The sequence below is a fragment of the Osmia lignaria genome, chromosome 3 (genome assembly GCF_051020975.1).
Source record: "Osmia lignaria lignaria isolate PbOS001 chromosome 3, iyOsmLign1, whole genome shotgun sequence".
Taxonomy (NCBI): Eukaryota; Metazoa; Arthropoda; class Insecta; order Hymenoptera; family Megachilidae; genus Osmia; species Osmia lignaria.
This window is the reverse complement of record NC_135034.1, coordinates 4575899-4601405: the sequence shown is the minus strand read 5'-3', so window position 1 is coordinate 4601405 and position 25507 is coordinate 4575899. Positions and strand designations below refer to the sequence as shown.

General features: G+C 43.9%; 1 protein-coding gene across 11 annotated transcripts in view; it reads right to left on the bottom strand.

Moving 5' to 3' along the window:
• Sarm (sterile alpha and armadillo motif) overlaps positions 1–25507 on the bottom strand; it is a 63735-nt gene that overhangs the window by 10176 nt on the left and 28052 nt on the right. For 3 of the 11 annotated variants that reach the window (XM_034326120.2, XM_034326122.2, XM_034326118.2), the window contains exons 2-5: positions 4157–4291; positions 1792–2009; positions 1197–1461; positions 294–461 (exon numbers count right to left, since the gene is read on the bottom strand). In XM_034326120.2, coding sequence (XP_034182011.1) covers positions 294–461; positions 1197–1461; positions 1792–2009; positions 4157–4291 — 786 coding nt within the window. Of the gene's footprint in view, positions 1–293; positions 462–1196; positions 1462–1791; positions 2010–4156; positions 4292–5308; positions 5698–10464; positions 12172–12201; positions 12902–22286; positions 22792–25507 lie in introns of those variants that run through there. The other 8 variants (XR_013063861.1, XM_034326115.2, XM_034326119.2 and 5 more) reach the window with 8 other exon arrangements.

Below are 25507 nucleotides of genomic sequence, written 5' to 3'. Positions count from 1 at the left end.
CCGTGGATCGCGTGAGAAAGCAATTCGCACACGAGAGATCATCAGCAGCGAGAAGCGATCGTGTCAACGACCGAACAAGTTAGCGTGTTTCGTGCCAAACTATTCTAACAGAGTTCAGTTTAGACCGCACCCAAAGTAACGGCATCCATTGTCACTTAAAACGAGCGACCGAACCGATATCAACAAGATACAATAATCCATTTATCATATTATGAATAAAGTACTTATCCTGTTCGTATCTTGCCGAAGATTGTGAGGTAAACACAGTAGAGAAGTTAGCGAAGGAAACTCACCCTTGCCGCAGCGACGCTTTTCTCCGCGGAGACGCCATCGAGTTCGACGCGTGCCCTGGCCGCCGTCGCGGCGCTCTGCTCCTTGTACGAGACGTCGCCAGCTTGTAAGGCTCTCATCTCGGCGCTATTCGCAGTCGCCTTTTCGGCGCTGAAACCGTCGGTGACAACCTGAAATTTCAAGAATCCAACCCTTATCCATAACTGTGAAGAAAATTTCGCATAAATCTCGTAGATTTTCATTTTTAAATCGGCGAAAAAGAAACACTGACCTTGCCCTGACGTAGCTGTGCGTTTCTAACGCGCTCGTGACGGAAGTTGAGTTAAAGATAGAACGGGAATGGAAAAGAGATCAGCTGTCGAGGTAGAAGAACGTGACATTCAACGCAAAAATAAACGGCACGAAAATGATTTTTAAACATCTGCGATACGATTCTTTCCACGGATAATTATCGCCTCTGGTAGAATTCGTGAGTTAAAATATTTGGGGACAGTAACGGCACCACTCCCTATGAATATATTACCGACTGTTTGGCTAGAGGAGTTGCGAATCGACCTTGACCTAGACTACTTGAAGGAAATCGCACCTCCGGACCAAACATCGCGTACCTTCGTGTCGCCAAACGTTCGCAAACTCCACGCGACATCGATTATTTCACGCGCAATTTCTGCTAGGAACCTGGTCGATTCTAAAATCGTCTCGGTTCATCCTAATTAAGAAACCATTGCCACTTTGCTCGTGAATTAGAAGATTCTGACACGCGTATCTATCATTTTCTGATATCCGAGCCAATGTTATTTCCCGAGGAAGTTATTAATAAAGTATTATAAAATATATATGAAAATTGACAGAATCTTCTTTATTTCAATAATGAAATTTCCATTAGATTTGAGAAAGCAGCCTACCTTTGTCTTGGACGCGCTGGTCATCTTCTTCTGCTCGAACTTCATCGTCTCCTGGCCAGCAGGTAAATTCGTCATGTTCGAGATGTTCGATATACTGATCGGTGGGCTCATATTGTGAAGATTGTTCAAAGAATTCAAGGAGCTGAGTTGCGAGGGTGGTCCGCTTGGTAAGGTGACCGTTCCAGTGACCGGCGGTGGTGTGTCCGGATCAGGGAAGGTGACCAATGGTTCGGTTAAATCGGCTTCCTCGGTACCGTTTCCGTCTCTGAAACAAAACGATTACGTTTCGTTAAAAATCGTCGAGTTGCAACGGAACCGTGCTAGCAACATTGAAAATAATCGCGGCTAAAAAGGGATCCACTCGGCTATAAATACGCGTTGGACGTGACTTTCGTGATTACTCGCTGCCAGAGATCGGATCGATCTCGCGTGATTCTGACGAACCTCGAACTGAACTATCAACACTTCATCACGACGGAACGGTTTTCAACTTAATTGGAGCACGTTTAATTGAAATATTTCAGGTACAACAAATGATTAATCCAATGAAGAGTTAACGAACAGATGAATAAGTTTAGTTTACGATCGGACCCACCTGTCCACGAGGTTCTCCATGCTGCTACGTAATCGTTGGGAGAAGTTAGTCGATATGTTGTTCTTCATTTCTGAAATGCCACGTTGAAGTTCCCTTAGGTCGCTCTTCATGGAGCTAGCTTTCATCTCACTTGAGGAGGACGAGCTTACAATCCTCTGCGAGGATTTGGCTACCCTGCTCGAGCTACTGCTGCTCTGGCTCTGGTTCGTCGTCAGCATCTGCCGAGTCAAAAGCCGTTTACGTTCTATTTAAAATCCACGTGGGATGAGTCACTTTTGCCTATTCGTCTGTCTGTGTCTTTCTGCGCTGCTTCTCCCCTACCGTTCGTCACCCACCCCCTTAGCGCCCTTCTTTTTCACGCGAAACAGAGCCCAATCATTTTTCCTTGATCTTCCGATTCCGCTTACCCTTTCGAACGGGAAACTTTTTTCTTTTTATACTTTCTTCCTCCGCATCGACCGGAAGATGAACGGTTTGATAGAAAGCCAAAATGGTGGGATATCTTGTCGAACGCCAGCAAGAAATCCGAAAACTAAGACAACGTTCTCAAAACGAGACAACGTAACGGGAAACAAGTAGCAAAGAGGTGAAGAAGATACTCGCGAAAAAGCAGCGTGCTTTTCCAAAAATAACCCGGGAAAATTGTTTAGTCACCGTCTGGTATGTCGGTCCGATTAATCCTCGGCTGAAGGAACTCCAATGGCGATAGGTAGGTTCTTTTGGTAAATATCCAAACGAAAGGGGATAATAATGTTAGGATGGATCGAAGAGAGGCAACGTTGTCGAACAACGGGAAACACTTCGATGAGGGATAACCTTGAGGAGACTTGTACCAAGGTTCCCGGACCTGGAATTCCTCTGGGTCGAGGAAGAAAAAATTTCACGTGGGCGACACGTTGCGTAAAGCCGCTGGTATGCAAACCAATTTATGATTATTCAATTATTTTAAATTAAACGAAACGACGACTCGGTATTTATCGACTGACACACCGTGTGCGTCTTATGGTACTTATGGGATACAATGAACGACGCACAAGGTGCGTCTTATGCTATTCATGCAGTGCAACGAATGACGCACCACGTGTGTCTTTTCTTACACTTTTTTTTTTAATTTTGAACGAAAGGAATCTAAGTGTTTCTAATTCCAGAAATTGACTGACCGACACGAAGACAACTCGAGGCATAAATTAGCAGAGAATGTAACGATGACAAAGACATGTGTGTCTTATGTTACTTATGGGATACAATGAACGACGCACAAGGTGCGTCTTATGCTATTCATGCAGTGCAACGAATGACGCACCACGTGTGTCTTTCCTTACACTTTTTTTTTAAATTTTGAACGAAAGGAATCTAAGTCTTTCTAATTCCAGAAACTGACTGACCGACGCGTAGACAACTCGAGGCATAAATTAGCAGAGAATGTAACGATGATAAGGATATCAGTGGGCGGCAGTGAAAACACGTGAACTCTGTATCATTGCATAATCGGCTTGGCTCTGAGAACAGATCACATCCCAAGATCTTCGGATCGAAATCGAACGGTAATAAAGAATCTTCTTGATTTTAAATACAATTTCCTCAATTTTCGATATCTCTGTTACTAACTTGAAATGCTTTTAATGATAAAATTCAAGCCTGTTCAATATGAAACAGGCGATGCAGCTGATTCGAGTTCAACGATTGTATAATGTGCCAAGAAAACTTTGTATGATGCCACGAATATGCATACAATAAGTATAGATCTATTCCGATGAAATTGCGGTCGAAACGAGCGCACATATAAATAGAGCAAGTACGTGTAATTCTGTTTAACGAGAGAATTATAACAGCGATAAGAAACTCAAATTTATAATTCTTGTTTCGAAAGAAATTCGGAGAATCGCATCGGTCTACCTCGAGCTCTATTACCGAACATATTAAATAATGATTTATTTTTATTCTGGTTCCTTATAAAAAGCGTGTCATCGATTTCACTGAAATCTACAGCTTCTTTTGCTAAAGTTACGATACAAATTTCCTGGAACTTTTCATCGATGATCGACGATTTTCCTTTCTCTTTTCGAATCAAACTCGTAAATTCGAGTGTCACGTGGACGACGGGAAAAGATGACTACGAGGATTTAATTTTGGAAATTCGCTCGAAGCTGTTGCGACAATCGGGAACGGGGTGATTAATTCGAAATTTTCGTGGTCGAGGAAATTCGAGCACCGTGTAGGCGAAATATACTTCGCACGGTGTAGATTAAAGGTCGCTTGGCGGGATATTTAAATAAAAAGTTCGTCGGCAAGTGTCTGCTTAGATTTCTGTCAAGTGTCGAACTAGCGATCGCGTTTCGGAGTAGAATTTTCGGAAGATCTATACCTGCGACGAGGAAGTGACCTGAGGGTGGTGACTGACGTGGCTCCTGCCGGTCACCAGGTTGTTTTTCTTCTGGAAATTCTCCATGACAGTGTGCATGTCACCGTTGTCCCCTCCCTCCGCTGGGAACTCCGACATCTGCGAAACAGAAGGTGAAATAATTATTGAAATCGTGCTCGTTAACTTTCAAAACAGGTTTCTCGAACCTCTCACATTTTTCCCTAAAGTTTAAATAAACTTTCCATGCTGTTCAATTTACACTTGCTAATTCATTTGAATATTAATTAGATAAAAATTCATTGTATAAATTTCGGGTGGGGGATCCACCGAGAATCTACCGGTGACTGGCTCATTGTATGATAAATGAATTGTAATAAATAGATAATTATTCAATTAATACAATATTACAATGCGATAATTATTACAATAAATAATTATTGTAATTAAGTAATCCAAAAACCTGCTACACCCACGTGCTTATTAATAATTATTCAAACGTGATCTATCGTGATCCCGGATCTTGAAAATTCGTTTAGAACCTGTCGACCTTTCACCAGGTGTTTAATCGACTCCTATTCAAGACTAAATAGGATTTCGAAACAAGTATTATATTTCTTTCGAATGGAAGCAAGTAGAAATGAAGTCGAGACTAAACTGAAATCAAACGCCGTTTATCTTGTTCGAAACAAAGCGATCGGTAATGCGCGATGCAACGAGAAAAATATACCAAGGAATTGGGAGAGGGGAGGAGCGGATCAACGCTACTGTCAAGAAACAGAGGAAAAATAATCTGATCGACATCCAGAAGAGTCGTGGAAAAACTCATGGCTCCGCGTACGCCTCGAAGTTCTAAGAAAAAGAAAAAAAAAAAGAAGAAAAAATGATACGCGAGATACGCGGGTGTCTCGCAACACGTATGTTACGTAAACGAAACCTTGTGGTCAACGAAACCGAAGGAAACACGTCCACGTACGCTCGCTCGCTCGCTCGTGTCAACGCGAAGCGAGCGCTACGGGCGTTGAAAGAGGAAAAAAAATACTGTCACGCTAATGTAAACATTATCCTTGTCTAGAGTGCACAGGTAAACGTGCATCGTCGAGTATGTACGCGAGAAAACACGGCGTTTAAAGATGCAAGAACGATCGGAATACGTACGAACCGTTTGACAGTTGAACCGAGGGCACACTTCCTCTTCTAACCTACTAGTTTTATCCGCTATTCACCGCTCCCCACCATAGTTCTTATCGTTTTGAGAACCTCGACCGAACTCTCGCACCGTCGCCCTCTCGAAGCATCCCGTTGCGATTATCGTATCTCGACGGACACTGGTCGCGCGAATCACACGCACGATTTCACGTATCATCGTCGATCGATGCTTTCGGTCTCGCTCGCAAACGTCTGCTCATGGTAATTAACGAGGGTTCGTGATTTAAATAATTAGCGATCACTGTTCAAGGAAGATTGGCATAAAAAAAAGCACGCGGTTAACCGGCTGTCACTACGACACGCACCGTGCGACGGTTGAAGTTGCACTGAGGAGCCGTGACGCACCGATGGCGCGTGAGCCGCGATCCCAGCGACGCTTGCGGCGACCCCGCGAACTTTTGAATTCCGCATAGCTCGGGCGCACGTGAGAAAAGCCTCGAATTAAGAACGAAAACCAGGTCGTACGTCGGAATTCTAGGAAAAAGACGAGCATTGACGGAACGCAAATGATTAACGAATGTTGTTCGATCGTTATGCGTCATACGAAATAATTCGTTCGCGTTTTACTGCGATCATTTGCATTTATCGCGAGGAACGAAACGCCCTGAAGATGTCCCTCGCTGTCGCGCCGATTTGCTCGCAGTAGAACCGGGCACGTGTAGTCAATTAATAATTGTAAATAGAAGAAGAATTTTAAAGAATAACAATCAAAAAGATACATTTAACATTATTCCCATAAAAAAAAAAAAAAACACGAGTCCCTTCTTCATCGTTTCCTTTTATCCAAACCGACCGCGACAGCCGAAATCTGGTCCCGTAAGTCATCTTCGAGCCGAAAAAAAAAAAACGAGCAAGCACAGCTGGTGGACGGAAAAGAGGGACACAAAAGCTGGAATGCGGTCTAACGAGGCTAACCTAAGGAAACTGGAGGAGTTGCGACGTTGAATTGAATCGAATTTCGGCGAAAGTATACCGGGTGTCCTCGAGATGGAAAATCGATGAACCGATACGTAGGTAGACGAAAAGAGAAAAAAAAGAATCGAATGGAAAAAGGAAGTAAAGTAAACAGAGAAACGACGAGGGCTCGATAAAGAAGGGCATTGAAAAAAGAACAGCAGATAAGGTAGGTGCGGCAGGCCGCCTTAATGGGTCAGCGACCAAATAACATCCAGGCTTTCTTTCCATCTGGTTCGTGCTGGGACAACGAACAACCAACATGACCATGCTTTGGCGCCACTCGATTTATCAACTCATAAACGGCGCCTTAAACGCGCCGTTACCATTTACCGCTGCCTCAATCATCGAGACGATTGATTTTTAGTCACGATTAGATTTCCTTTTGCCGTTAGCAATCAATGTTACGCCTGGCTGGTACGCTGGGGCTAGTTTCTTATTTTCCATCGTACCAAAAGAAATTCTATTTAATTAGCAATCTCCCGCGCTGAATAGTCGAAGCAAATTTCTAGATGCTAGTGATAGAGACAATAATCCCGATTTTCTTCCGCGTGTCTCCGAGCAGACAGGGACTCCATCGTTGAGAGCATTGGCAGACAGCTGTAGGCGTGTTGGCTCTCGCGCCAGACACAAAGAAGCGATTCGGAGACGTCTCCTCGTGACACTGTGTTGGATCTTGTCGTCTTGTGTGCAAGTACGCGTGTATAAAAGCTGTGCACAGGATCCTTGAAAACGTTGTGGGTTAAACCTTGATTTCGATGGAACGAGCACAGAGGATCTGTTAATTGCAATTAAGATAATTGCCCGATTCCACGATTTTCCTGAAGAGGATTACAACGGGAATTTCCCTGGGCGAATCCGGGGCAAGAGAAAGAAGAAACAATGCAAATACTCGCGAAAATCCCTGGATCACCGATGTTAGTCATTGTTTGCGATCGGCTGGAAGGCGTGTGACACGCTCGCGCCCGTTCAAACAAAGGAGTTCTCTGTGAGTTCGAAAGGAAACACGTTCCTCCGGTTCTACGCGAGCATAAAGGAGAGCCCTCGCCTAGCGGAGAGCAGGAATTCCTTGACGACTCGTCTCGTCGTGGCATTGAAACGCGACAGATAAGCGGCTCCGAGGCGGAGGAATTTCACGCGGCGAGTAAAACGAACACTGATAACGGACCTTTGTGTTCGATTAAAAAGCACCAAGAGCAGCGATCGATATTGAAATTCAACGAAAAACAACAACTTCGAGGTGAATGAACTTAATTTCATTTTTCATTTTTCCTTTCGTAGAAGCTATCGATTTAAAACATAAATAATAATAATAATACCGCAAGGTTTATTCGCTTCGAATAAGACTGGGTAATCCCTGTTGTACCTAATCTTGTTCGATAACTGATAACGCTTATCGCAGCAGATATTGAAACGATAAGAGGACGCAAAAATATCCGACTGTGATGTAATGACAGAACCATCGACGAACGTTTATTAGTAAACACAAAGGTAATTAACGAATTAACTGGTTACTCTGGGTCATACCGACCGACAACGCGATTGCCTTTTCTGATGGGAGGCATAGGTACTCTTTCGTTACTTTTTCCCCGCTTGTAAAAGGACCTTGTGACTTTCGTAATTCTTCTGTTACACCGACAGATTGCCAGCTGGAAGTGCCGTGAATTAATCGATTTCAGTTCAAGGAACACAGAAGCTTGATGGAAGACCGGTTTGTAAAACTTTCTATTCGAATAAAGAATTTATACTGAAAGTTATCCAGTCTATTCAATTCCTAATTACCCCGATACTCTTCCCGTTTGATTAATTGGCAAATGAGAAATAATCGATCGTTCCATGCTTCGCTTCATCGTTAGACTATAAAGCAACGATGTTACAGCTGTGTTTTGACGTTCGTACAGTGTTATTTTTTCTTTTTTCTTTTCGAAAGTCTTATTATATCGAGTTTATGGCGTTCGGCCAACAGATTCGATGCGTTCTCGACTTATGTAAGAGGAATGCGGCGATTAAGACTCATTAAGTAGTGCGTTGCGAATCGATGTCGATTGTTTGGCAACCGGCTCGATCGTAGCGAGGGGGAAAATCGAAGGCTGACTAAATTAATTAGCCGTACGAATTACTGGCTGCAAGGTAGTTCAGCTAACGATCTCGATCGATCGACTTTGCATCTCGGCTTCGAAGAGGTGGAAAATCGAAGCAACCTTGAATCTAAAATAGCTGAAGTATTTCTATTAGCCTCCAGTCGAAAAATTTCAGAATGTAAATATGAAAGAGTATCGTTTCTTGAAACACGAATTTATCATCCAGAATTTGTGCCATTCGAAGGGTATCGAATAGATTCGACCGTACCTTCGATCATCCAGTCTCTTAAATTATCCATTTGTTCCACTCGATCGTACGAGTTGCGTAAGTACGCAGCCAGTCCAGTATTTTACTCGATAATTTCCAAGCAAGAGGAGGTCCGAGAAAGCCGTGGAAGAAGAGGAGCAACGGTTCCAAGAAGAACCGAGACGGTAGCCAAAGAAACGGCACGAGACGAATCGCTACCAAGAAGAGGTCTGTTAACCCGTTTCAAACCGCTCGAACACGATTTGCGTCACCCGTGTCGGAATAGAGAAGCGGAATGCGTACGCTCAAGTGGCGCGAAAGGTGCTTCGACCAACTTCTGCCACTTCGACGAGGGGGCAGAAGAGAAAACGGAGCCGAAATAACACTTCAACCTGTCGCGTTACATCGTAGATCTATTATCTTCAGTTTCACCGATGAAAGCAGCTGGCTGGAAAACATCCTGTTCTCGACGCGACGGGTCGAATTTTGAATAATAGATGCAAGAAACGGGCTTACGTTGTTTTAGACAAAGAACCTTGCCGCGATCGATTTCAAGATCACCGGATGACCTAATTCATTCATGTTCGACGCGGTCACCTGTCGTCCGGCCTTTCGCTATTCCGCTCGCAATCGCAGCTCTCTTTGCAACAGTAAACAACGATTAGTCACTTCGACCAAGTTAGAAAAGCACTGCTACTCTGTCCGGTGCACGCGCAATTCAACGTAATCGTGTGCGTGCGCACATGTACATCCTGTTAACATTGATTCGCAGACAGCGAGGGGAGACGCGATAGCTCGCGGATCAGCGTCGCGTGCCCGCGTAGACGCGCGGCTGCACTTTTAGCGCGATGATGTCACTTACGTTTGTAACGGATCGTGACGCAGCCTTTGATTGTCCGATAGATGTAACAACCGCGAATCTCGCGCTTCTGACCCAAACGATGACGCATACGCGACAGTGACGTTCTGATTAGACCGTAGTGTTACGGTTTGCCACTGCTGTTTCGCAGCGGTTCTCACTCCAGCATCAGCGAATCGTCAATTTCATAAAATTATGCAGATTTCGATTGTTTATGAAACAAACTGTTAAGAATATTGGTCGGAAAATTTGCGTTCGCTGGTGCAGTCCCCTCTCTGTAAAGAGGAGGACACTTTTTTATTGCACCCTCTGAGTTTCAGTCAGTCCTCTGTAATCCTTCAAGCTGAGAACAGCATTTCCTTTTGTTCAACTTATACATTAATAAATTAGGCTAACTTAGGCTAAAACTCTGTTGTATTTATTCAGCAAATAAATATTCAACACAAACGTTTGTCTCGAAATGCAGTTGCACCTTTGCGAATGTTTGCGAAGGTTTGTAGGACAAGATTTCATTTCATCGTTTAACCCTTGAACAGCAAGGTCTAGGTTAATCATGATCCAAATTTATTAAACATATATGGGGATATTAATCTAAAGTTCAATTGTGCCTCTCTCCATGGTCCGTCGTTCGAGAGTTGAAGAAATGATTGTCGTTGCAGCAGTAAACGAACGCGACCAATTAAAGCTCGCTCGCATTTCCTTAAAACCAAGACGAACAAATGAGTCACGCGACCGAGAAGCCGAGATTAATTTGCAAAATTTTGAATTCTCCTGACACCTACTCAAATAGAGTATGATGTCACGTTTGTTCCTTGTCATCGCGAAAATATGCGTAATTACGTGAACGCGCAAATGTATCTTTTACGATCACGATAACGAGACAACCGCCTGCTTTCGCGACAACGTTAGAGATGCTTCCTCGACGACTCTTGGAAGATAATTTGTTTTGAAATGAATTACTTACGGATTTAAGGAAAGCATCTCTATCTCTGCTCCTGTATAGCATGCTGCTCTTCGATTTGCTGCCTCCATGCTTGTGCAGCATGTTCAGACCTCGGTCGACGCTCATTCATAAATCTTTTTCTATTCACCACTCGCCGGGAAATAACTGGAATTCGATCGACGACCGATTGACAACACAATTTTCAGTTTGTACACCGGGTAGCTTGCGATGTTGGATTCAAGAATTGCTCGAGACTCGATGCTTGGTACACACTGTAATTTTTGTTTAATTAAAAACTCATGATCAATTTTGTGAATGGAACGATCTTTCGCTGTCAACGAAATCACCTCGACGAATAGAAATTGATGTACGATAAGGATTTCGTGGGAGGACCAACGCAAACAGCTTCGAACTATTCGACAGATTGCGAGGAATCGTTATCTACGGTCTTCGGTAACACAACAACCCTCCACGTAACAGCTGTTCAAACCGAGCGTGTTTTCCTTGCAAAGGAATTCTGTTGAGTCGCATAAACGTTTCGTCGTTTCTTTTCCACATTCTGCGAAGGAATGTTCGGGAAAATGTTTGAAGAGTTTCGAGAATATGAGAAAAATAATATCGTGAAAATTCTCATAGATCTTTAACGGAGTCTTTCAAAAGTCAGAGTTGAAAAATAGCAATGAAAATCAGAAATATCTCTAGTATTTATCTTTCGAAAAACAATTGAAGAGAATGAAATGAGAGAAGAAGATTTTGCAAGAAGAAATGGGAAGAATTCATTCGAAACGAGCTACGTGCAACGCAGCAACCAAAGACACTTAAAAAGCTTTATCTCTGGCAGCACAGCGTTATCAGTCGATAATATTCGTGGTACGAGAAAGAAGGGGGAGTACGATAACGCGGCCAGTTGTTATTTTCGATACTGGCAGCCAATTTTGGCGGCCTGTTGCGCGCATCGGGCGAGGCTATGGCTCGCGAAGGAAATCCAAACGTCCGCTTCCGGTCGGGGAAGTCACGTATCACCAACACCATCACCATCACCATCATCATCGAGGTCTCGAGGAATGCACGTGGCTTTTGTGTTCTAGCCGGCATCGAGACGCCTCTTCGTCGTCGACTGCATTTCTATGCGGACATGACCACGCGGAAGTGTTAGCCAGCCGGTTCGTTTCGATCGTGCGTTTGTTGCGCAACGATCACGATCGAAAAAGCTGGCTCGTGCACTGTTCACGTGTTCACCGACTCTTTCGAAAGAATCACTTTTTCTATAAGCAACATCCATGTTCCGAAGCTAAGCTCAAAGGTGAAGAACGTATTCTATTCGCCATTTCACAAGCTGTATCGATTTAATCGGTTACAGGTAGCACCAATGTTATTGTTAGGACCAATTTTAATTAAAATAAATGATATTGCCAGCAGCTTCTCCTAAATTCATATTTATTTTAACCTGGAACAAAAAAAGTTGCTCCACTATTACCTATTTTGATTAAAATCTGTTCTAATTAGAGAAAACAGCAACATCACTCGCTATAATACACAGTTGGCTTGTATCGAAAAGAAACTTCTGAGAATCCTAATTTTAATAAATAAATATTCATGGAAGCCTCTTTCTATATCGCCATTTTCCCTATGAAAGCGCGTCTATATGTGACACTGTACACAACAATAAACTGAATTACGCAAGAGGACGGGCTCGATGACAGCGAAAGAAAGATTCCACGACAAAGTGAAACCTCTGATAACGACACTGTAACTCACTTTCAACATGCGTCAACTCTACGCTTATTAAAATTGTTACATCGATCGTCCATCACTATCTTGATCCTCCCGACACCGATGATCTAGTTCACAATTAATCACGGATCATCGGAGATCCGTTTCGTTATCCGCTCGATACAGCTTCGATGCCACTCGAACAACGACTGACTTCGATCTCCGCGAGACACGACGAGAGACTGGCAGCCACGCTCGATCCCCGCTGCTACAAATACCCGCGCGTGGTTTATCAGCTCGTTTGACGAGGAGAGCGTTATCAGCGCACCGGTTCGTGCATCGAAAGCCGTGTTCGCGAGACTAAGAAACACCGTGAGTAAGAGGGGATGGAGATAGAGGGAATCAGCTGCTTTCTGTAAGCGACGAAAGAGAATGATACAGGTGGAGGGGCGCCTAATCGAGTGACTAGTTTAACGATCACTTCCGAGGAACCGAGCGATGATTCATCGGGGAATCGAGGAGGGAGGAGGAAACCGAGGTGTTCCGGAAGGTCTACCTGGAGGATGCTCGTTCCGAGAAGCTTGCCGATCGACTCGCGCCCTGAATACTCGATCGACAGATTTCGGAGGAAGGAAGGAAGTTGTTAATGAACGAACCATCCACGGCTCTTTGCTGACTCACAATAGTTTGGAAGCTCGAATTTGAATAAGATACTTCGATTGATAACCGATTTGTTTTTCGATCACGCGTATACTCGTCCAGCAGAAGAGTTAAAGAGCCGTTCGTTAGCGTGTCGGTCATTCAGCGGTTAAATTTGCGTGTGGTACTCGTCGGTTCATTCATCGAGAGGTGACGTAATCGCGGAGCGTACTATGAGCGTGAATCGAGCGAATCACGAGCGTAGATATGTACAAGGGATGCAGGATATTCTCCTTACCACGAAGCTCGGATTTATTTACAAAAGCTCCAATTCCCCTTTTCCGCCACGGTTAAATTGGCTTTCGCGAAACCCTTTACAAGAATGTATTTTGCATACGAAGAATTGGAGAACAACTGTTTCAGAGTGTTTTGAATTCTGAATCATTCTTAGAATTAACGGCTTCATGGTAATTGAGAACGGTTCTTTGCTTAACTTACGCAGAAGAAGACATTCAAATAAATTGAAACGATGACTCTCTATCGTTTATAGCACTGATCTCCCATGACTAATTGTAGATAAATATTAGCGAACAAGTGCTGCGCTTCCTCTGTTAACGTTACAAGGACAGAATTCTTCGAATTTCTTTCATAATTCATGAAAATGATAATGAACGAAGATTAGTCACGATCTAATTAGAGAAGCGATCATTTCATCGACGAAAATTGATTTCTCGATCGATCAGGCAGAAGGTCAAAGCTCAAAGCATCGGTAAATAAGAGACGAGAGGGAAGGGAGATTAAAAGACTTAAGATTAGAATATGCTCGGGTTCGATTGGGTCGAATGTTTCGCATAGCGACCGGTACATCGAACCTTGCAAGCCGTTCCAAAGATCCCAGCCTTACTTTATTAGGATGCCAGGCATAGCTTCGAACGCTCTATAAGAGGATACACTTTTTTTCCTTACTTATCGAGTATTCTATATTCCCGGGGAATCTTTGTTCCCTCTTATCGAAACCGCTATTGGAACAAGATTTTCCATCGAGCAATTTGATCGTTCAATATCGAAGCTTCTGATATAAATATCACGGCTCGCATTAAATTGAATATTATAAGATTTAATTAAGAAATCAATTACCGATCGATAAGCACTGTCATCAAAAACTCTATTGATCCAAGTCTGTGAAGCATTAAATTTGAAGTGCAGCTTTCTGGGAAGTTAGGTGTTAACGTTCCGAAAAAATTGGAATAAGATGATCGATTGAAATTTCAAATGAAAAATGGTGCCAGTAGGATTGATTGATCGAACGAGTCGAGGGTCTTTCGAGAGATTAAATTAACCAAACGCGTGAGCGAGCTCGAAAATGGATGCTACACATGTAGCTAGGTGCACGTTGCCCTCTGTTTCTAAATCGAGATGCACTTCAATCGTGCAGCCTCTGCAACTATACTTAAACTTACCGTACTCAACGTGCGACCACGTTCTTATTTATTTCCATGCTTGACCCTTTCGTCGCGTACGTTTGATAGATCGCATCCGCGTCGTATTTTCAACATTCTCCGAACGAGAACGATAACGATAAACCGTCGATCGTTAATCCCTCGAGGATTAACGGAGATCGGAGTGTCCATGCTCCGGTACTTAGACGGTAAATCGAGACAAATGCGTTTCCATGTATGGCGCGAACAGTATTGGCGAAACGAGAGGGCCCGCTACCGTGTTCCATCGAATTCTTTCTCACGAGACCGCGAGAGACTGTCGAGTATGATTCACGCCATTTATCGAGCCACTTAAGACACACGGGTTTCTCCAGTACGCGATAACAGTCGCGGAACGTGCACGGAAACGAGCAACAAACTTTTATCGTTACGCTATTTATGGCATCCTACGTGGAAAGGGAACGTTCGTCTTCTCGCAAACTTCTTCCGTTAATTGTCAAATATCAAACAGTGACGTAATATCTTAAAATAGTCGGATCAACTTGTTTATTTACATTCCGGTTAATTTTCTAGTAATGTCAAGTAACCATTAATTGAGAGATTGTAATCATCGCCTGTTATAAATGAAAAGAAAAAGAAACAAAGATACGAGAGAAAGAATGTAATAAAAAGAAATAAAGTCTGATGACTTAAGAAGTGGACCGGCAGGTAGGTGATTCTACCGAATGAATCAGAAAACGCGCGTGCCATCGCGAGATTCGAGGGAAGCAGGAAGAGAAAGCCCGAAGGAAGATCGGTGATTCACCTTCACCGTCAGCCACACGCTTATCTCAGTTTCGAAAATTCATTACGCGCTGCCGCGTAATCGGATTCGTCCATGGAAGTCACGAAGCGGAGGTACGATGCTCGCTTTATCGCGCAGAGGAGAGGGAAAGGTTGACGCTGTTAGTCATCGACGCGTAATCGAACGGCCGCTTCTCGTTCTATTATCAATACTTGTTTTTAATTCGATTTACAATTTTGTTTCGTCAAAAAGATATGGATTGATTAAAGCTATCCAGTAATTCATTTTCTTGGATTCTGCATTGATTTGTCTAACATGGAAGAATTATTTGTAATATATTTCGTAATGTTATCTTCGTTTTATACCGGGTTTATTTAACAAGATTACCGCGGGTCATTCGAATTCCCGCCAGATTTTGCCGCGTAAGCGCGGCGATGCGCGCGCCGCGCATGAACGAACCATCGCGCCGCCCCGCGTCGTACCGGATGAATGGACGAGTCATGAATCATTCGTGGAGGAAGTTCAAGGTCGTACGTTACGATACCAAGCCACGTGCTTCTGTATCGCATTGTGCGTGTTATCTAGAACGCATAATGCCACGGTCATTCGGCATTCCACCGTCTTTAACGACTTTTCTTCCTACCAACCGGTGCAATGACCTTTCGCGAATTCCTTACTCATCGTCGACACTTCACGGTCATTAAATCTCAAATTTCATAGAATTAAAAAAAAAAGATACAAAGATTCCTTAATAATTCCTTAATAATACTCCATTTCCCAGTGCAATTTTCTTTTCAAACTAAGAGAGCTAGATCATCGATATAAAAATGACCGAAAGCTTCGCTGGAGACTGTCGACTCGAAAAAAAAAAAAAAAAATCAACGATCCAGAAGAAAACAAGAAGAGGTTCAATTGAGTCACGCTCTCGGTGGATCGGTTCGTGCATGGAAATGCGAAGAGCACGGGGACGGGACACGAGTTCTCATACCTTGGCTCTTTGGCGAATGAGTCACGAAGGAATTCCATTCCCCCCTTTCCTTTTTCTCACCTCTGGGTCAGTAGACATTACACGGCGAGCAACCGTCGGCCATTTGAAAGACCGATTTCGGGATCACGGCCCGGCGAACCTGACGAGTTACGTTTCTCGCTGCACGTAACTGTCCTTCCTTTTTATTTTTTTATTCAACTAAGTGTGATTTAGCGAATTTTTCACGAAAAATTCGTCTATCCCTTGCTATTTCTTTTCGCGCGACGTCTATTCCAGTGGAGCGAAAAGAAGCAACGAAAAACGCAGCTCCCGATCGAGTTTCGCGCTCGATTCGCGATACATGAGTCATCGAGAGGATCGCGAGCCTCGTGAAAGTCGAATGCTCCTCTTGCAACGATTGTAGCTGCAACACGACAGGACTAACGATCGGTGCACCGTTACAACGACCAGACAACCTGGCACTAGGCGAGCCAGTGCCTCTCAAAGCAACGCGCGACAATGTTTCTCGAGGAAGAATCACTGGAATGCGTCTACCTGTTCGTTTCCCTAGCTAAGCGATTCAGATGGTAATATTCCCTGGACAAATGGGCGGAAAGCGAGAGGTAGAGACTCACCTGAAACACAAAGAGATAGCTGCGGTTAGGGATCAGAAGGGTCGAAATTAAAATATGAAAGGGATTATCGAGTTCCTTATCGTCTTCAAATATTTGTATTTGCGATACGGCGAAGTTTCACCATTAATTCAAATTGTAATTTAGCGAATTGTTTTACAACGATCCACGACGTTCTGCTGAGATATTGCAAGGGGATATAAGCCGTCTCTAGCGCGAACGGTCAGGAGATAATCGTAAGGTAAAGGATTAAATCCCAAGTGGCTGGTGTTCTTACGCCCACCTTGGTCCTTTGTGAACGTGTCACGCGAGCTCGATGTTAGGGTCAGAAAAGGAGCGTCGCGAAACTAGATTACATCGGCGACTTTCCATCGCGATCGTTCTTTTTCCTCGACTGACTTACGCGTCTCGTTTAATCGAGAACCGGAATTCGAATTTATTTACGACCCATCGCTCCGAGTCTTGCCGATTTCCATCTTTATTCGGGGCGAGGGAACCGGAGAGGATAATGAATTTACCTGCGTAGAAACTAGGTGTTCGAGGAGAAATTGGAAAAGAGTTTCAAGTTTTCCAAGCGACCAGTCACTGTCCGAGGCGTGAAAAAGGAGCGATCAGACAGAGAGGAAAGAAAAGCAAAGGGTGCACGCGTGGGCGTCGTTAATCAGCGACGGCGCCACTCGAGTGGATTATCAAGCTGCAAGTGTAGAAGCCAACCGACGCAAATTCGCGGAACGGAGGCGAGAAAAAGGCTCGATGAACAGGGAACGAAGAGACGAGATCTGCAAATGTTGCGATGTAAATGACCGCGGTCATGCTTGATCGCATCATTTCTCGGTGCGAGCGCACCTTTATGGGAGGAAGAACGATTTTAAGAAACTTGCGACCCTTTGCTTAATTTTCTAATTCGGCTCGAATTGATCGTTTTCTACGCCATCTCATAAACGACGCGATAAAAACGAGGGAGAAGGACGCAGAGAGTGACGCAAGAAGCTCGATAACAGACAACAAGGTGATTGCGTTCAGAAATAGAGTCTCGAGTCGAGCGACAGAAAAGGACTCGACGTTTTTTACTCGTTGCAGCAAGCGGCGCCTTTTCGAGCGAGCAAACAGCTTTCTGCAACGAGAATTTATGGAGGAAATCGCTAATTGAACGGCTCGTAAACCGTTACGAAACGCAACTTGTTCCCGTGTCCAATTGTTCCACCTCGTAAAAACGTTCATTCATTTTATGTATTAATAAAACGCGTTCCGCTGTTATTTCTTGCCCCTTGCTGGGATTCGTCTGTTCTTTTCCTTCCATGCAAATTTTTTATATATAAAAAAATAATAATATTCGCAATTTCGCGAACTTTTTCAGCTTTTCCAGCAAGCAACCTAATACACTCTGCGTATGCGCATAGCGCAATATTGAATGATTAACATCTAATTTTCCGCTGGGTCTGCGGGTATTCCTTAAGTATCAAGGTAAATGAATCCAACAGCTCTTAATTAACGCCAATTAACTATCAGTGTACATTCCAACTGGTTATAACGTATCCAATTGCTTGCTATCCGAGGAATTCTAAAGAGGAACCAGGTAAAACGAATCTAGGCATAAAAATTTTAATTAAAAAAAGCAATTTATCGGTCTCATGAATATGCAAGCAAGTCACTCGACGAGGAAACGTTACACATATTCATGCGACTCGTCCATTGTTTCGAGAAATATATATATAGCAAACAGATGAAAACGGCATTGTAGAAAAAAGAAGCGACGCGACGACGCGTAAAGGTCGAGGTTTCGATGGACGTCGATGGAAGGAAAAAATTGGTCAATAATTAGATAGACGGGTTCGGTGAGATATTAATTAACCGTTTAACGAGCAGATGTCAGTGTCTAGCGAGATGTAAGCACGGTGATAAATGATTCTTCTATTTGCCAAGGACGTAGTCGTTAATTGCCACTAACTAGGATGATATTCTTATGGATATTAAACAATGATGAAAAGACACACGCCGATTTTGATGCCCTTTGAGTATGATATAGAACTCAAAAAAATATTTTACACGTATATTTTTTATCGGCAATCGTCCATGCTGAAGGGGTGAAAATAGCCTTCAAAATTGGGGTTGCAAAACATATTTTCTTGAATATCTCAGGAATTATTAGGTGTAGGCGAAAAATTCAAAATGGAATTTGTGTGTTTCTGAACCGCAAATTTTTCTATGTAGCCACCTTTTTGATAAATTTTTGTCATTTTTTTCACCCCTTCAGCATGGACGATTGGCGATAAAAAAAATACGTGTCAAATATTTTTTTGAGTTCTATATCATACTCAAGGGCATCAAAATCGGTGTGTGTCGATTGGGTACTGTCCCTTGTAAGTAATGATCGATGTACGAAATGTATCACGCTATCATTTTGCGACAAGGCAAAATGTGCAGCCATCTTGAGCGGCACACGTGCACGATGGAACACCATTATACTTCGAGGATGTCATTGTTTCGCGGGCGTGTAATCTTACCGCGCGTGATCGCTGTACCGTTGACGAGCGACGCGGAGGAGGATCGCTGATGCGCGTCAACGGCGTGACATTTTCTTCGCTTCTGCTTACGCGTTGCTTTCTTCAGGGCAAACGAGCCAGACCGACGAGACACGGGCTGCGTGACATTTCTCTGGCAACAGAAATACGACTCGACGGAGCGTATAACGCGACACCCGACGCTGAAGAGGAAACCGGTCGCGCGAACTGCAACAGCAGGGAGCAAGCACCGTGTCTCGTATCGCGACTATGCTCGTTTCGGATGACAAAACAAGGATTGTTACGTTTCAGTTCGACTAGGAACTTTAACTCGTTCGAATGTATAGAAAACGATGAATTTTCGAATAGCTAAGAATTTAAGAACCGTGCGTCGCCGACCTTCCGGACGGATCCTTGGTGTCCATAGAGACTTCAACTTCACTTTCCAAACTGGTCTCCTTTAATTCCAAGTAAACAAATGACGTCGTTTGTTTCGTTTAACGTCACAGAGTAAATTCAATGCGATCGGAGCGACTTAACCGAAGGATCATCGGTCGCTTTCCACGAGGTCGGGCTACCGATTAATGGGATCACCAGCCGCGTAAATAATTCTTTCATTCTGGCTCGTCCATTCATCCGCAAGCTACTATGTTTCTCGTCTCTCCTCGGTAATTACTATTACGACGCGTCTCTTTCTCTCGAGAGCGTCACGACGCGGGCCGACGTGTTACAGATTAAATACATCCGGTTCACGGTGGCTTATGTGAAAGTGTCGCCTCTTACTCGGCAAACGTTCTACGAATTCTTTCCAGTCTATTCGAAACGTTTCAACGTCGCTTCCGGGCGTCGCGCAACCACCGGAAGTGACTGTGTTCTCGAGGATCTTTCAAAAACAACCACGTACTCGTTCGGATTGATGGGTCACCGATTATTAACCAAAAAGTTGAAATTAATCGAGAAGAAAGGAGCCATAGAAGAATGGAGTTCTCCCAACTCTCGGCAATTTAGTAGCAGTTTACACTTAACGAGGAACGCTGTCGCTTAATTGTCTCAACGAGGCGGCTCCTCCCTCGCCCTTTTTACGTGCTCACCTCGAAAGTAGCCGGGCGGCGGAATGAAAAAAGAAAACGACCAGCAGTCACTGTACGAAAGAGTGAAAGGGACTTAAAATCGAGGGTAAAGAAGTATGGCGCGAGGAGAGAAGGAGAGTGAGCCGCCCACTGAGAGCGGATGCTGGGTCGACAGGGTCACCTCTCTGGTAAAATGAATCTTTTATGTCTCGCGGGCTCGCTTTTACTGCGTCCTCGAACACCACGTTCCTTCACCAGACTCGACCAGACGTGCTTGCGATTAACCCTAACATCGATTCGTGTATATAATAAAACGAATCGTCAAACTATCGTCACCTGAAACCATTTCGAAAATGATTAAACGCGGGCGATAGAAAACTAGGACGAATTTTTCTCAACGGACAGTGTCTCTGTATATCGTTAAGGGACGTCGAACAAAAGCGAAAGTTCCTTCGGAGTCCGCGGCTGAGAAGTAAAACGTGAAAGGGACCGGGTCGAAAGAGGCCGCGCATTCTCTTTAACAAAGAGATATTGATATTAATGTCGCTTTAACGATCGCCGAGGATCTATTTAATGAAAGCGATCGTCGCGTGCCACGAGCTACCCTGTTATTCAATTTACCACCGGGCCATCCTCGGTTTTCGATCCTTCCTATTAGCGAGGCTACGTTCGACTTTGATCGAACAATGCAATAACGGGGACCAGAAGGTACGAAGGTTGTGATCGATGATAGTCACCTGATGCCTCGATACGGAGGGAAAACCATAAATTCATTCAAAGGAACTTCCTTTTCCCATTTATCCAAGATCAGTTGCATGCCAGCGAAAACGGTCAGGCAAAGAATCTTGACAGTGGTGATAAAAGCGACCGGGAAATAATGAATCGCGAAACGGGAGACTAACGAGTGGCGACAGAAACGCTTCTAAATATAACCGGACCTAAATTCAACGCGTTTCAACGTTCGAGCTGTACGAGGATTGCAGGAATACATGTTCGAAAAGTGCCAAGCACCGCGGTACGTGCTTCTACTTCGTGTCGAAAAGTGGCAAGCAAAGGTCGCGATGTTTAGCTGCCAGGTACGATAATTATTCGCAAGGAAGTAATTAATAAAGAGGAATGGAGCGTTCATTGGCCTCACCAATGTTTTCTTTCTTTTTCACTAAAGACAAGACACCTACAGAGTGTTTTTTCCGGAAGGAAATTCTTCTTTTTTTTTAATGAATACATTGATTTATCAAATTCGTAGACTGGTTTCAAATTACGTAAGCCATCGAGGGTTCGTTCACGCATCGCAGCAGAGTATTACCAGACGCGGCCAGTGGAAATAACTTGGCGAGCGGCCAGAAAATCGGGAAAAAATATCGTCGACACGATTGTATTCGCGCGAACCGTTGGCGAAACTGCTTTGTCGTCGTTCTCTTCTCTTTAGCAACGAAACACGGTCACGTTCACGGTCGTCCAAGTTAAACAGATACCAAGAACGTCTCGTCAATTTTCGCTACGCTTTAAATAACTAAATAAACAAATTTCTAGCCGAATAAATGGAGTGGCAGAATGAAGGCGAAACGGAGTGATCGAAACGGCGCGACGCCCCGGAGGGTGAATAAATTTCGATGGAAACCCATGGAAGCATTTCCTATGACGGCGAACGACAAGGCGCAACCGGTAGAACCGTTAATCCGACGAGCACACGATCAGGAACGCCAAGGCTTATCGTTGAATCGGGAAACTACCGTAAAAAGTGCTCGACCACGCTCTCCGAGGCTGTCTTCGAAGAATCTACGATCGGGATCGTACGTGATACAACCGCGCAATATGTTTTCCCTGACAATTGCTTCGAACGAGCGTGAAAATAACCGGGAAACGAATTATTTTCTCCGGCGAGTTACAAACAACACGCGAATAATTTGCAAATCGATTTTATTTTCTGTATAAATTAATTTCGGAAAAATGTGTTAGAAAAAAATAATGATTTTTGGAGTAAAGAAAATACAGAGGTTGTTTAACGATAAAAAATTTCTACTGAATAGAATATTTGGAATTCCTTGAACGTCCATCTGGAAAAATAATAACGTTGTTTTCGAAAGTACGTGTTTACCTTTGAATGAAGGCCCGAGAAGAAAGTACGTCGTGGCGTGGAGTACGACGACATGTTGATTTTGTTGACGACCATTGTCATGGCAGCACCAAAGCGTGTTTCTTCGATCGATTTCTTTCGTTATCTCGGCTTGAAATTGGCGCGTAATTCTTCGTTTCGTGCCAGCATCGATAATATTTCACACCGTCTCTGTATGTTCGTATACTCAACTTTCGACAATTCACTGTTTCTTTATTTCACATACTCGAACAACGATCAAATGATCTAGAATCGCGAATGTTTACCGTGATTTCCTGTCATGTTTCGACGAATTCCTGAACGAAAAGATCGAGAACAATCCGCACAGTTTCAATTCGCGAAACACGCGGAATACTATATCATCGCACTGGATGCACAAATATTCGATTTGAAACGAATAATTTCATCGAAATACAGAGAATTGCGAAACGAAACGATTGAAAAATAGGAGCAAGAACACAACGATGGAAGGGTGCGCGCCACACTGACGCAGACGCGCGCCGTCCCTCGATATATAGTCCCCCCACCAGCCGGACGCTCGGCCAATCGGAGCGCGGCTCACTGGCGCTGGAGCTCGGCGCGCAGATATGAAAAGTGGAGGCGCATTCGTTAGAGCGGCAGCCTCGCGGTGACCTTCGAACTCGGAGGGCTGTGACTAGCACAGTGCAAACGAACCGCGAGAAGGGATAGAGTGTCGATCATTGGATGTTGTCGGGATCGAAACGATGCGAAAAGGCAAATGGTAGGGCTGGAAGGCTGGATATACGCGAGAGACAAGATCGATCGACCAGTAACCAGCGCCATAGATCGACCCCTATGCCCCAGGCATTTCAAATTATGCGTTTCTTCCCCTTTTTATAATCTCGGTCATGTCACTTAACGTGACAGTATGAGATCTATCGTATCGACGTTACGGGAGAAACCGTAAACGTTTTCGATCGAATGGAATTTCAAGGCTTCCGACGTATAATAAAAGAAAAACAGAAAGAAACGTGTTAATTGAACGATTCGATCGACTTAGCGACGGTCGTCAGCGTTTTACAACAAGTTTTCGGTCCTTGTTGAAAAAACTTTACCTCTACGCTGGGACGACGTGCTAATTCGCCGAAAACTGTTACTACCGTCGTTAATTCCGAGTTTCAATATTTGATTTTTAATATTCTGCAGGCTGGTTCGGTGTCGGCGTAGGTTTTGGCACATTTCGCGGATCCTGTTTGACCGGATGCATAAATTCTATTAGGTTACCGCATAATAGCGGCAAATATACTGTACGCATGTGCTACATTTTATTTGAACGCAACTGTAAAGTAATGTTACGTCATTCTAAACAAACAAACGAGATTGATGTTCCATATAGAAACGATTCGATCCGGAAGCTGTGATCGATAACGAGGAGAAAAAAAACAGGCTTATACTTTGAAAGCTGCGGGGTTCAATTATAAAAATTTACATGGAAACTACCATACTGACTGCAGTGAACGATTGAAAAAAGGTTCAACCATGAATATTTCCATCTCGTTACGAATCACTTAATGTAAAATTGCGAATGACGCGAGTAGAAGTAGAATCGTCAGAACCTTGCCAGCAGCGATTCTGGCTGTTGATTCTGCTTCCACCGACACGAGTCTACAATTTTCTCGAATTTCCCAAACGCCCGATTTAAAATACTTCTTTCAAATTAGGGAGACTGGGAGCCAGCCACGTTTGGGACTTGTAAAAAAAGTTTCCCCTCGACTTTCGACGAACCCTTTCACCTACGTCGCCCAAAGGGCGCCATGGAATTGGAAAATCCCGACTTCCAAGTAGAATGACGGCGGTAAGGAACAGCTGTTTCTACACTGGAATAACGTTCAAAGAGGGTCAAGGATCGATTAATGACTAATAACCATCATTAATTACTCGATAAGACGAAATTTCGATAATCAATGATCTTTCAATTAACGAAATAAAAGAAACGTTTACCCGATGTTCAATCGTTCGAGCAGACTCAACGACTGGAAATTTTATAAAATTTCACTGTTACTAGGCAGCACGGATGTTAAACATTTGACCGATGTTCAATAATAAACCGAGGGAACGAGTAGTCTCTGTTGTTTGTTTCTTAGGAAGCCCGTTAGAAAACCACGTCGCGTGTTTCTTTTCATAGTAACGTCTTTGGTTGACTCACGATCAGCGTGTTTCGCGCAAACCGGAAGCGAACGATCGGTCCATTAGGTGGAAACAGAGGGCCGCGTACGAAATTAACTCCGCTCGTTTCGCTGAAACAAAGTGGTCCAAGATTCGTTTCTTAAATCTCGCGCGAAATCTTTCGTTTCCTCGAAGGATAGAAAAAGCGTCGATGACACGACGGTGACATAATCGAAAGAAAAAGTAATCGTTTCCCTTTTTCCCTGTAACTGATTCTATTCTTAGGAGAATGAAAAATTTCCAATGTTATTCAAGAAACGAACGACCGTTGAATTATTCGACTAGCCTTTTATATCGACCTGCCGCGAACTTTGACATTGTAAATCAGGGTGCAGGCGTCGGCGATTCGCGTCCCGACGCGACGCCATTAATTTTACTCGAGCACGAAGACGCGAGTCCGGTTCCTATTTGCGACCAGGCGAAAAGAAAACGACCGCTTATACGGGGTCGGCATCGTAGAAGGGAAAAGAAACGAGGGTACGTGAACAGGCATCGGCGACGCGGAGTCGCGTGTAAATTTATCTTCGCGAACCGCAAACGCGTCTTTCTTCGTCCACCGAACTTTCTACGTGCACCATGTTCCATCTGACAAACTCAAATTTTAACGAGCTTCTATGTGTTCGCGGATTAGTATAAATCTTATTCACACGGTTCGATAGTTTTCCTAGTAAAAGCAAAGCAGATGAAATACGCGGTATCGAGCGATCGCGGGCATTTGGAATTTCTCGATTAACGTCGTCGATGACGATCATAGATTACAGCGATTATCGTCGCACCTATAGCTCGCAGACGTTTTCGCGTGTTGGAGAAAAACGATCTTGATCGTTGCATCGCGTCGGCGGAAATGGGGAGTAACAAAGAGGAAAGGAGACGAAACGATCGTTAATGACACGCGATGAACGCGAATTATCCGGCGTAACTGTAATTTGCGCCTTTTTTTTCCTCCCCTCTGGCTCCTCCTCGCGATTCGACCGTGTTTAGTTACGTAACGCTTGTGCAATAATTACCGATGTTTA